Source organism: Sinocyclocheilus anshuiensis, unplaced genomic scaffold (genome assembly GCF_001515605.1).
Source record: "Sinocyclocheilus anshuiensis isolate Anshui unplaced genomic scaffold, SAMN03320099.WGS_v1.1 scaffold392, whole genome shotgun sequence".
Classification (NCBI taxonomy): domain Eukaryota; kingdom Metazoa; phylum Chordata; class Actinopteri; order Cypriniformes; family Cyprinidae; genus Sinocyclocheilus; species Sinocyclocheilus anshuiensis.
In genome coordinates, this window is record NW_015557091.1 from 4347429 (window position 1) to 4360023 (window position 12595).

General features: G+C 39.2%; 1 protein-coding gene across 7 annotated transcripts in view; it reads right to left on the minus strand.

Annotated features, from left to right (window-relative positions):
* The window catches only part of LOC107677259 (netrin-G1-like), a 92748-nt gene that overhangs the window by 75035 nt on the left and 5118 nt on the right, over positions 1–12595 (minus strand). For all 7 annotated transcript variants that reach the window (XM_016472089.1, XM_016472090.1, XM_016472095.1 and 4 more), the window contains exon 2: positions 7662–8373. In XM_016472089.1, the coding sequence (XP_016327575.1) occupies positions 7662–7907 (246 nt within the window). In that variant the 5' untranslated portion in view covers positions 7908–8373. The remainder of the gene's footprint in view (positions 1–7661; positions 8374–12595) is intronic.

Here is a 12595-nt window from a genome sequence, read left to right on the forward strand (position 1 = left end):
TAAAGCAGTGTTTTTTGAGTGGAGCGCTGCTTTGTGTACAGCCGTTACCTTGGAAACCTTGATCTCTACGACTCCAACAGCGCCTCCTGCTGGCAGAGAATGAGTTTGCATTTATGCCTGGGAAACACTGAACTATGGCATAAATAAGTTCAACTGTATAACAGTTTCACTGCAATTCATGTTATAATGTTAAATTATATAATTAAGTGTGTGTAATAATTAAATAACAATAAAAATAATACATATGCACTTATTTGTACATAGTAAATGCAGTTATTTTTAAGCGGTTGTTGACATCCTATCTAAAAAACAACAATAACATTACCACTCTAATATGTCTTGCAATATCCGTGCGTGCAAAGGTTCTGTGCGATCCTCTTGTTCAATATTCTCTGGGTCTGAATCCGGCTCAAATTGATATGGCAATATTGACGCCATGGCCATACCCAGGCTTAAAAAATTAGTGAGGTCCGGGGAGGGGGGGTGGTTGGTGTTAAAGAATTGTGTTACAATAACCCCTACAAATACAACTCATTATATACACTATAAGCACTTTAAAGGAGACAGACATGTAGATGCTTGTGAAAGATGTTTTCTCTGTTTTGGAGGGATGATTATTTTTTAAATCATACCCTATTTATTGCATCAAAATACTCTGTTTTTGACAGCGTTAATAACATTTATGACAGATAATATCATGATAATTTTGCGTTTCCCTTACCGAATGTCGTATCCTGTCAGCAAAAACTGTCCATGGGCTTTTTTGATTGCTTTCAGTTTAAGTGCCAGCGAGGCACTGTTGCCAGATATTGATACTAAAACAAACAAAAAAAACAAAAATAAATAAAAACAAACTGAAATTATTTTCAATCTTTTGCAAATAAGATAAGATAAAGATATCGCTGACTCTAAACTGCAACTTCCTACTTTATTAACTTTCTAAACTGTTAAATTAAGTGGAAAAGACAAGTCCAAAACGCTTATAATAACTGGATCTGGCAACACGGAGGCTGCACCCGCGCCCTCACTCACAACTCTCTCAAGTCTCGTTCACTCCACCAGCGTCTTGCAGCGATCATTTTTATAACAGGGACGCTAAACATTCTTGCAAACTGTCTAAACTGAATTATACATGTCATGCAGGCATTCATATGAGGAGTTTAACAGCAAATTAGTCATTCAAAGAACAAATTTTATTTTTGAACATGAAAAATCTACCGGGCCTGATTGACGCCATACTTAACTAAACTTGCTGCTTTGGCAAGGGTCGGGGCAGTACTGAAACACCGTCTAAGCTGTTCGCCAATCACAACGGACTGGGATAGCTAACCAATCACATCACATTTCGTTTTTCGGAAGTTCATCAAACCCGGAACTAATCGAGCCGTTTGTGCCAGACTACGGAGAAAGGTATTGTAATAATGTAAATTATGTAAAAAATAATGCGTTTTTCGAACCACCAAGCATGAGAGCATGTTCTAGTACACCCCCAAAACAAATTCAAGACTTTGTAAAAGAGCATAATAGGACTCCTTTAAGGATCTAATTCAGCAGTGCCCAAAGCAATCCGTGTCCTCATACTGCACACAGGACGTTTCATTCAAGTGGGTAAATTACTATAGGTGTCTTAGCAGTTAGTGTGTGATCCATGAGTCTATGTTTAATGTGTGAGTAGATAGTAGTTTATTATCTGGAGCTTATTGAATCATTTCCATTTCGCAGTCTTTTCCGCCTTCGAATGCCAAACAGATTGTGAAAGTCACCATGTCTGTGTAGCCAACACGAGCATAATGGTGCTAGTAACACAGAGAGGGAGACAAATACAACAACAAACATAGAAAGATATGATGGGCGTGAGAAAGAAAGAAAGAAAGAAAGAAAGAAAGAAAGAAAGAGAAAGAAAGAAAGAAAGAGAAAGAAAGATGGAGAGAGGAAGGGAGGGAGGGACGGAAGACCTGTAGCCTAAAGGCAGAGACAGCAATTAAAAGTAAATGGATCCCAGGGCCCCGTTTCAGATAGGCTAACAGAATTCTGCCTATTCTTAGAAGCCGTCCTCAGAGAAGGTTTGAGCTGAGAATTTTCCATGCGTGATGAACTGTGGAAACCAACAAAAGCCCCATTACCAGGAGAGGGATTTAGCTTCGTCTTGCATTAGAGAGAGAGAGAGAAAAGAAGCCCTTAGTCAAATGGAATACATTAAAGAAAATTCCCTGTGTCATAGAAATAAAAACTTGAATCCAAATGACGGTGCTCTCATTATCTACAAGCCAAGAGCTCCGGTGGGACATATTCACAGAGCAAATTACAGACCAGACAAAATGATTTTCCAATATTCTAATGCGCACTTTGACGATGACTCAGAAATGTTTGCGTTAATTTAAGGTTATGATTTTCGAGTTGAGCCGCATTCGCTAGTTATCTTTTTTTGTGCCATTCCGTGAGGGTAAATGTCAGGATAAATGTTTATATTAATATCATTTTAGCTTAAGCCGCCTGTACTTCCTCCAACCTTTACAAGAGAAAGATAAGATGGTACACTATCTGCGTGTGTGTATGTGTGATGTATGGCACTTTATTGTATAATATAATGGGAAATTTCCAATGGCTGGTTCTGTTGTCCTCTCCATTCTACTCATATTTCGGTAGGTACAAAAAAACTGATGAAAAGTTGTCAGCGTGCATTATGGGATAGCAGCATTGGGAAAATACATTCTTATCTTGTTGTAGCAGCCAGTATGTACTTAATCCATGTCCTGATAGAGTTAAGATAGAACAAGAAGCTTCTACAGCAGGAAATACTACTTCCTGTTACTGCGGGAACCATATCACCTTGGTGAATACATTCAAAAAGGGTAAACAGCTAACAGATTTGTGTGTGTTTTGTCAAAGTCCAAACTGCTGCCCATCCTATCAGGGCATTTTCGTCTGAAAGACTTTGCACTCAGATAGCAAATATTCATTTGCTGGCTAGGGGAGGTGCAACTATAACATGACAAGTTGTCAGCGGGTGTCACTGTAGATAATGCTTACCTGAGTCAGGTCACAGCATTAAAATGAATAAGCATTCTATTTATAGATCAGTGTCAATATGAATGCAAAGACAGTTGTCAAACCTTATTCAACAGCACAGCCAGTGACGCACAAAGCAGAGCAGCTAATAAAGTATAATACCATTTACTATGCCCTTCTGAAAGTATCTTTTTGTTGCAACAACTGTTTGAAGACCAAAAGTGCAATTTCCACACTTCAGCCTTGATCGTGGGTTTCCCTGTAATCCATTTTCTGACATAAAACCCCAGAATGTTTATGGCCATTCTCTCTTCTGTGACAGGTAAAGGGGTGGGTCAGAACACACAGGCATACAGACATTCTGCGGGCCCCCCGGAGCAAGCAGAGGTTAAGTGCCTTGCTTGATGCCTCGCACAAGGGGGAGACCCTTCAGTACTATTTGAATCCAGCTGTTTTCATTCATGATGCCAAGCCACCAAACAGCTGACAGTGTACAGGCATGGACAGCTATGATTCAACCCTTGCATTGCTACACGTAAGTATATAGAAGCGAACAAAGTCATAAACCTAAACAAAAGTCTAAAATCGAGAATATGGTGAAGAATAGAACACAAAATATGTTTCTGCTGGATTTTCAAAAAGCTGAACTGTCAAAGCATTCTTTCAATGTCTCAAGTCTTACATTTTTATTCTAGAGGGTTGTACTAATGCCTGACTAAGATTGATAATACCATCAGATTTGTTCACTTTTTGCTCTGATACAGAGCAGCCACTTCATTCAGATTGATTTCTATCAGCTCTACGACTCGGCTAAAAAGAAAACAAATAAATATATCAATCACATGGCACAATTCCTCAGATGTTTAACAGCTCTATAGAAAAGTAATTAGTCTTTCAATAGTGTTAAAATATTTGCCTCAGTCCATTCATGAAAGTCAGCACTTTTGAAAAGCTGCTTTGTGGCTGGTTTTGTGCAATCTCTCAGCATGAATTCGGCATGAATAAACTATTTGATTAAAGTCGAATGTCACCATTTGTCTGAGACTACACTGTATTGGCAGGAGCCTTTTCCCCTCGGCTTTCATCGGGACGCACATTTAAATATGAGAGGAGGCATATTGTAGCTGACAGCACACTCAAATCTCACTGAAATGTCAATGCTAAGCCACTTGAGGAATGGCACCGCTCTGAGAGAAGGCTGATGAACCAAAATGTCTTCCATCACTCCCTGAGCTCTGCAATATCACGCAGAAATATGCAGGAAAAGGTCAGAATTATATATCAAAACATAAATAAGCGGTGTCACTTTATAGAATAATGAAAACTTGAGTAATGCTGCAATGGGACAATCTTTAGCTGAAAGCCATTATGATTTTTTAACCACAATCTAGTTTTCTTTCTGTAACTGTGTAATTGTTTCATTTTCCTTATTAAAAACAGCTCTCTGTCATTCAGTTCTTCTTTCTAGGACGTATAATATCACATGATGAAAGGAGATGTCTTCTGAGGCTGTTGCATTAGTGAGGAGTGTCTCTCTCTGAATCGTGTCAAGCCACAAGACTGATGAACAAGCTGTTTGAATTATATAACTGTAAATCTGAAAACCATTGCCGAATTTGTTTCAATGGTCCTTTATAGTGATGCATGAGGTCTTTTTTTAACTCTAACTGGCTGCATTGGAAGCTAGAGAGTTCAAATCCAATATCGAGGGGCAAGTGTGGAAAAAAATTCAGAGCATGATGAGTGTGAACATGGAGACATTGGGAAGCAAGGTGACAGAAATGGCTGATAGCAGTGACCAGGCTGGAGCCGTTTGATTTAAGTCTAAAGATAGGGGCGGCACAGACCAAAGCAGCATTTTAGGCAGGTCTTACATTTATTCTAGCAATTACTGGCAGCCAGCGAAGAGACCTGGGCAGAAGTGTAACATGAGAGAATTTCCAGAGGTTAAATACAAGGGCAAATTTTTGGATACGCTCAAAGGGCCAAAAGCTTCAGGTGGTGAGCATTTATTATGAAATGCTAGAGAGATTTCCTTTAAAATTTTGAGATGTTGAGAAAGAGAATAAGACATACAGATTGTGAGCAGTATGAGGTGTTCTGGTGTAAACAGAGAACCAACTACCACCCCACTAGTTAGTGTGCACAAAGTGTGGTATACGTCCTCAACTGACTTGCCATGACATGTTATCCAAGTCTGTCCAAGTCTGTTTTGCATTAACCACAATTTTGGACAACAAAAGCACAAAACATTCAGAGACAAATAGCACTGTCTACAGCACAGATTCCGCTTAAAGAGCGTCTGAGCAGACGTTTTTATGTGGTGTAGGGCATGAGGGTCAAGTTTTTGCCATAGAGAAGGTCATCACTCATAGCAGTATAAAAGCTTTTCACAAATGGATCTGTCCAGCTTCCTGCACTTCAGATTGCAGGGTAAAGCATCGGTCTCTCCAGTGCTTGGTTTTTTCAAGCCCAGAGCGGGTTCGCTGTCTGCCTGCGATGGCTGTTACGGGTCTAATCAGAGGAAACAGCCCAACAGCCTCAGAGAGGGAGAGAGAGAAGCCCATGGCCAGCCTGAGTAGAAATCAATTACGGAGGATTGAGCTCTTGTATAAAGAACACTAATGGCAATAGCCGGAAATAAAAGAATGATTACAGACATCATAAAAACTGTTATTGGCATAATCAGTATATCTATGTAATATCTGCTGCCAATTTATGGCTAACAGCTCAGAAATTGATCGGCCTCGATGCACAGGCAGAAAACCAAGTGGGTTTCAAGGCTGGACAATGGCAATTTATGTTGCTTGACAACAAGGGGGCCTGATCACCTAGTGATACCAGAAATGTTTTACAATAAATATTTTATGTAAACTTGGCCTAAGAGTCTACTCGACTGTTAAAACAGGTTTGTCACACCTAGGAACTATATTTCTATTATAACTGCCACAGACATTTTATAAGTACAAAGTAATATTGGGGCCAGGAATGAAGGAAGGCATGACCACAGTGCATGCTGTTTGTCAGTCATCTGTTATTGCAATAATAACCGACTGGTGTGCTGGGGTGAAATTATCTGTCAATTTTTTTTCACTCCGGGCCCTTGGGAAACCAGAGAGCCAAGCTATATTGTGACAGTGACCCTCCAAAATGGATAACAGCCCTTGCTCTAACCTTGAGAATCTATCAGAGAGAGTCAGCATTTTCAAAAGTGCCTCCCAGATATGGCTCTGAATAATGTATCCTATGAATAAAACACATTAGCGACAAAACATACTGAATAATTCACTTTTCACTCCCTGCACGCCAGATATTAGGTCCTCTGTCACTCAGCGGACTCTCATTGTACTGTCCCACAACACTCGTTATTTTCACCTCTTAAATACTGTAAACAGCCTCTCACTCGCTCTCTGAACCTGTAGTAAAACTTCAGATAATACGCATAGAGTCTTCCAAAACACACATACAGACAAGCAAATGTAACACTGAGTACGTTTACATGGACAACAATACTTCGATTTTAATACGATTAAGACAATACTCTGATTAAGAATTTCTGATTACCTTAATCCGGTTAAAGTCATAATCGAAGTAAACACTAATTGAATTAAGACATGTGGAGTATTCCTATTTTAGTCACAATACTGATGTGCAGAATAGACATGTAAACACCTTAATCACATTATTACCATCGTGTAGGACTTTTCGCCGCATTCATAAAATTAAAAATTAAACACCCAAAACTGTACATGGCATTATCACGAAGACGAACTTATATATTTATGCGTGAAATTCCGGAGGGGACGTCGGATGTTGTCACGTGGGGGCGTAATGACGTGTGCCATTAATCGAACTATGTACTATAACATGTAAAACGGGAACATGAAAGGAATATTCTAAAAGCAACTCATGTAAACACCATAATCATAATATTAGCTTATTTAGAATAAGGTAAATAATTAGATTACTGATGTCCATGTAAACATAGCCACTGATAACCATTAACTAATTTCTAATACTGCAGGCCAGCTGTGAGTTTCAAAGAAACGTGTGTAAATGCACAAATGACATTTTTCGAATTAAACACTTAGACTTGTCCATAAAATACATACAGCTCACCTCCTCAAAGCAAGCCATATTTTTTAAGTGCGTCTTTTATCCATCTCTCTCTCTCTTCGTCTACTTCTAACTCTTTTCTAGTTCTCATTTTCAATGCTAATGACAGACAGCATTTTGTCCACAAAGACCTAATGAAGGCTTCCACCAAAGCTGAAACGAGATAATTAACCATATAAATTGAAACAGTCAATGACCCGGCACAGGAAGTGGACACCATTTACACCGACACAAATGTGGCGTTAACTGAGGTTTCAGCTGCACTACTCCTTATTAGCAGTTTTAATGGCATAAATGAATGAAATTTACTTTGTCAGTTATTTGTAAGCATCTTCGTTGCTACCGGTTGTAGATTACACAGATCCATCCCACATCCTCAAAACTGTTTAGCCTCAGTTATAGTGTGCATGTGGCACCATGAATATATTTGCATATCAAATGTGAAGCACATTAATAAATGATATAAAATAAGATGAAGCCACAAGAAGTAGTAAGTACACTGTGGGTGAAATCATATGATTCATTCACTCACTCACCAGGGTGCAGTAGGTCTCTGGTGGGTCTCCACAGGTGATGTTGGGTGGGTCAAGAAACACTTTTAGGTACTTGGTCATGTCCGCGGCTTCAGGCTGACAGGCCATGTAATACCAGGTCGGGCCTTCGTCCGTGTAGCCATGTGACTTGCACAAGTCGTAGTGTCCCCAGGTTGTGGGATAGTGCTGCGTGGCCTGACAAACAGTCAGCCATGATGCCTGCAGTGTCAAGAGCAGCGGGAAATGCATGGCTGCTTCCTTTATTTGGGCCGCCCCTCTAATAGACTATTCACTGTGATGTAAAGTATCCGTCTGCTCCCGTCCTCTCAAAGATGCACGAGAGAAGGAGAGATAGAGAAAGAGGGAATGGAGAGGAAGATCTGGGTCTGGTTTACAAAATAATCCAACTTTTGCTGAACATGGGACAGAAGAGGGGCAGCAGCATACCAGCTTCGCTTTGGTCACTGAAAGGTCGTCAAGCCCGATTCTTCTATCTCCACCTCTGGTCTTTATTGTGTCCGCTGGGAAGGGGCAGGGTCGGGGTGCCAGCAGAGATAAGAGAAGTGGAGGCAGAGATGAAGTGATCGGTCGGGCTGGAGAGAGAGCAATGCTTCTGACACTCTGATGAATCGACTCTCTGGCTGGATGTTGACTGACACCCGTTTCAGGTTTGCCTTCTGTCAATCATCCTCTATTGCAGCTTGGCATCTGCACTCTGCACAGAAAAATGAGAGAGGTGATGGTGAATATCAGTTAGGGCATAGAGTTTGACAGCAAGGGGAAATTAGCGCTCCGACTCCTATGAGGTGGTGCCAGTCAGGTGTCTGGTGTGCGTCACGAGAAATATCAGATATCTAAAAGGCCATCAAAGAAAATGTGATCTTGAGAGCTTTCGTGCATTCACTCCTGGCATTACCCATAATCCCCTGCAGGCCCGTTCTCTTCCACTGTAGCTACACTCAAAATCCTCTTTTGATACTGAATATAGACCGACATCTACATGTAACACTAAATGAAATTACAGGACGTAGAGGGTTCAGGTCAGAATTCAGAGAATAAGTGCAACATCTGATGATTGCTTGGATGCCTTATGTATGGGAATTGATGAAATTGTGAATAGGAAGCAAGCTCAAGAGGTTAATCTCACAAAAGTTACTATAGAAACACGTTATCTGCTGCTCAGCAGCAAGCTGAAGTCACTTTGGAGCCCCTAAAGGAGGTCTGTAAACTGCTTCAGTAAGGAGATAATAATGTGAAACGCACAACATTAAATGCTTTTTCCTGTTATTCTAAATATTTCACAGTATGCATTGCACATAGAAACCACCACCACTGATGCTTGACTGAATGTTTACACACATAATTGAAGAAGGTTTGATCTGAACTTGAAAATAGCCCTATTAGACTGAACCAATCATTATTACGTCAGCAAGAAACTAATACCTTCCTAACTTAATATTTATATTTAAGTGGAGATGAAGATGCTTTTTAGCTAAAGATGAAATTATTTATGGATTCCTATGGTCACACGTTGCTTTCATCTTCACTTTCATGAATCTACTGTAATGAACAGATATTTCATCTGAGTTCATCCAGAGACTCATTCTCTGGGGTCTTTTAATGGTAGGTCTGAAAATACAAAGCTGCAACAAGTAATGCAATTTGCAGAAAAAAATCAACTTCAACAAAGTTCTGCTTTTATCTGTTGTGCTTCAGAACAGTAAAATAATGCACTGAATAAAATACAAAATAAATACTACATAGACAGATGACAGCGGTCTTGTGAGCTCTGAACAACTGAAAGTTTAAAAAAAAAAATCAATGGCTCATACACTTTTTTGCTTTATTTTATTTGATACTAATACTACAGCACACTGCATGGTTTACACTGATTATGCTCAATAAGCTGACAAAAATAAATCTAAACAACTTAAATTATGCTCTTTTAACATTAGATCAATGCCTAGATTTGTGTACGTTGTCCACACTTTTCTTTGCAAAAACAGTTAAGCTAATGTATATGTCTATTTACATCAGGTTTTCAACAATGAGGTCTTTACTAAAATGAAGAAACCTGAAATTTGTTAGCATTCCCCTTTCATTCCAATGACTTTGTCCTCCAAAACTGAATTGTTAGCTCTGTCCTCCAAAACAAAAATCACTTTGGCAATATTACAAAAAAAAAAGTTATTTAGTCAGAACTCAGAATATAAGGTTACTATTGAATGGTCATCAATTAAAATATTGATTTATTGATTTGAATGTAATTTAAAAAAGAAGGTTCTCATAATGAGCCCATTTTCTGATAGTAAACAGTGTTTTGTTATACATGTAAATGTGCTCATTGTCACAACATCAGAAGATTAATTTTTTTCAGATGATCAATATACCCATCATGCAATGTGTATGAAATATCCAATATGAAATGTTTGTTAGATTCAGTGTGTAACCCTTTGGCTGTCTGCTAAGAGCAATCAATACGGAGTAATTAGAGTTGTCCACATGCATTTTGCAAAACCGCAGTTTCTGCACAGCACAGCTACAAAATGAAGAGAGAGCAAAGGTTGTCAGTTCCCCCTGATGGAGGCTGGCAGGGGATAATTGACGACGACCTACCAAACGTTCTCAAAGCGGGGGCCAGGAGCATTTTAGTGCTTGTTAATCAGTCTGTCCAGTCAATACAGATGCTGACCCCGCACTCATCCCGTCACCAGCCCCACACTGATCAATTAACCTCGTGAGCCCCAAGCAAGGTGGGGCGGAGAGTCAGATCACAGTGAAGTCTCGCAGCGGACCACCCTCAGACAGGAGCTCTTTTCTCACCAGAGCAAAGCTCATGCACATTGTAGTGCAGAAAGGATAATTTGCACAATTGCTGTCACTGTAAAATCACAGAACAGGGAGTTGAGTGGGGTCGTCTGTAATAGAGCATAATCTCGAATTAGAAAAACATGGAGCATAAAATCACATTCTCACTGTTGATCAAAGCTGCCTAAATAAAAGGGCGTTTGGTGCCAGTGGATGAAAGAGTTCATCATAACTGAACTTGGGCAAATATTTTAGGATCACAGATATACTTAAACTTTGAAAAGCACAGATTATATTAGCTGTAATGAAAGCCTGACCAAAACCATGCCTTCAAATATGCATTAGTGAGAAAAACAAAAAAACAACACTGAATGAAAGGACATCATTCAGCCTATTTATTTCACTGCTTAACTTAGACATTTAACCTATGGATTAATCCAAATGAATACAAGCAGAATAGGAAAAGGGCAGTTTTTTATGAATCCTAAAGTATGGCCATGTCCTATTAAAACTCATCACATCCATCACAGTGACCATTATCCAGAACTATGGATGGAGGGCGTGATTAGATCCTCCAGATTTAATAAGGACAGAGTGAGGAGACAGGGCAGGAGAGAAGGAGACAGCAAGAGAGAGAGAAAGAGTAGGTGGGATACACCTCTTAACAGCTGTAATGTTGAGGGTGGGGGACAAAAAATTGAGAAATTGGCAAACTCTTGGCATGCAGCTCTCGATGGGCACAAAATTCATACGAGACACTGAGGGAGGGAATGGAGAGAGAAAGACGAGGGACGAGGGAGGAAAAGAGGACAGTGTAATGAGCCATTAGAGATACAGCGAGGATAAGTGTCTACGGCACATTAAAGATCACACAAGCCCGCTTGTTATCACTTTCCATGATCCATATACGAGTCCTCTTAATTATTCTGCGCTGCCTCTGGTGATGTGGCTGGCGCAGAGCGCAGGATACATTATGACACAGAGCGGGGTGATTTGAGGCAGGTCACCTCATCTAACATCTATTTTGTTAAACACGGGACCCTGATGAGGGGATGGTTTAATAGTGGGTTTAATCCCACTATTACAGGGAAGTCATATGCATCATCTGCTGGGGGCCTGGTTTAGCATAAAGGGAAAAGAACAAGCATAGTTACATGGTAATTTTTATGAGTACTGTGGAAAAAATCTCTATCTATCTATCTATCTATCTATCTATCTATCTATAATAGCAGTGAAAACAAGCAATTCAGCAACAATATAGGTGCTATTTGGGAATTTGAAATGAATTGTTTAGCATGAAATATTAATCATTAACATTGATTTTAGTTGTTCCAACAGATCGAATATGATAATCATGATGATAAAATATATAATACATAAAAAATATTATTTTGCAAACCTTGAAAGTCTAAGTGTGTGCAGCATTCCACTGTCATTTTCAGACATTTTAGACACATTTTTTTACTCTTTACTTACTCAGAATAGTCTCTTATCATTTTGTTACTGAAATGCTTATATTCATTTTCTATTCTATAAAAAATATATAAAAATGTATTAATGTGATATATATATTTCCCTTTACTTTTTTTTTGCTTTAACCGTAAAAACAACAAAATAACAAACAATCAAAAAACCTTTAGCCAATTTTTAACAATTTTTTTTTTCTTTTCAAAACATAGCGAAAACAAATTTCTATAAAAATCTATTTGCTTGGCAACCGCAGGTGTACAAGGCCTCCTCGCAGTCAACAACCCAAAACCACATGACAAACATGCATCCTTTTTTATGCAGGTGAATATGTATTTAAGAACGAGAGTTTTACCAGTAAGCCACATGTTAATAATTTATTTAAACCAATAAATCGTTTACAGATTTCACATGACCTTTACAGGCCTAGGACTAGTGGATCAGATTTCCTCATTAATTTTATGCTGTGAAGCACATCCTTCCCTTTCTTAGTGTCCACTTCGATCTTGTCCCCTGGGCTACTGAAGCATAACTTCATGTCTAAACCTCATAGGTGCTCATAAACATCAGCAATGCTGAACTAGACCTACTAGAACAGATACATGTCTACTTTTAATTTGATTATATATCAAATTTATACCCCCCCCCCCCCCCCCCCCTAT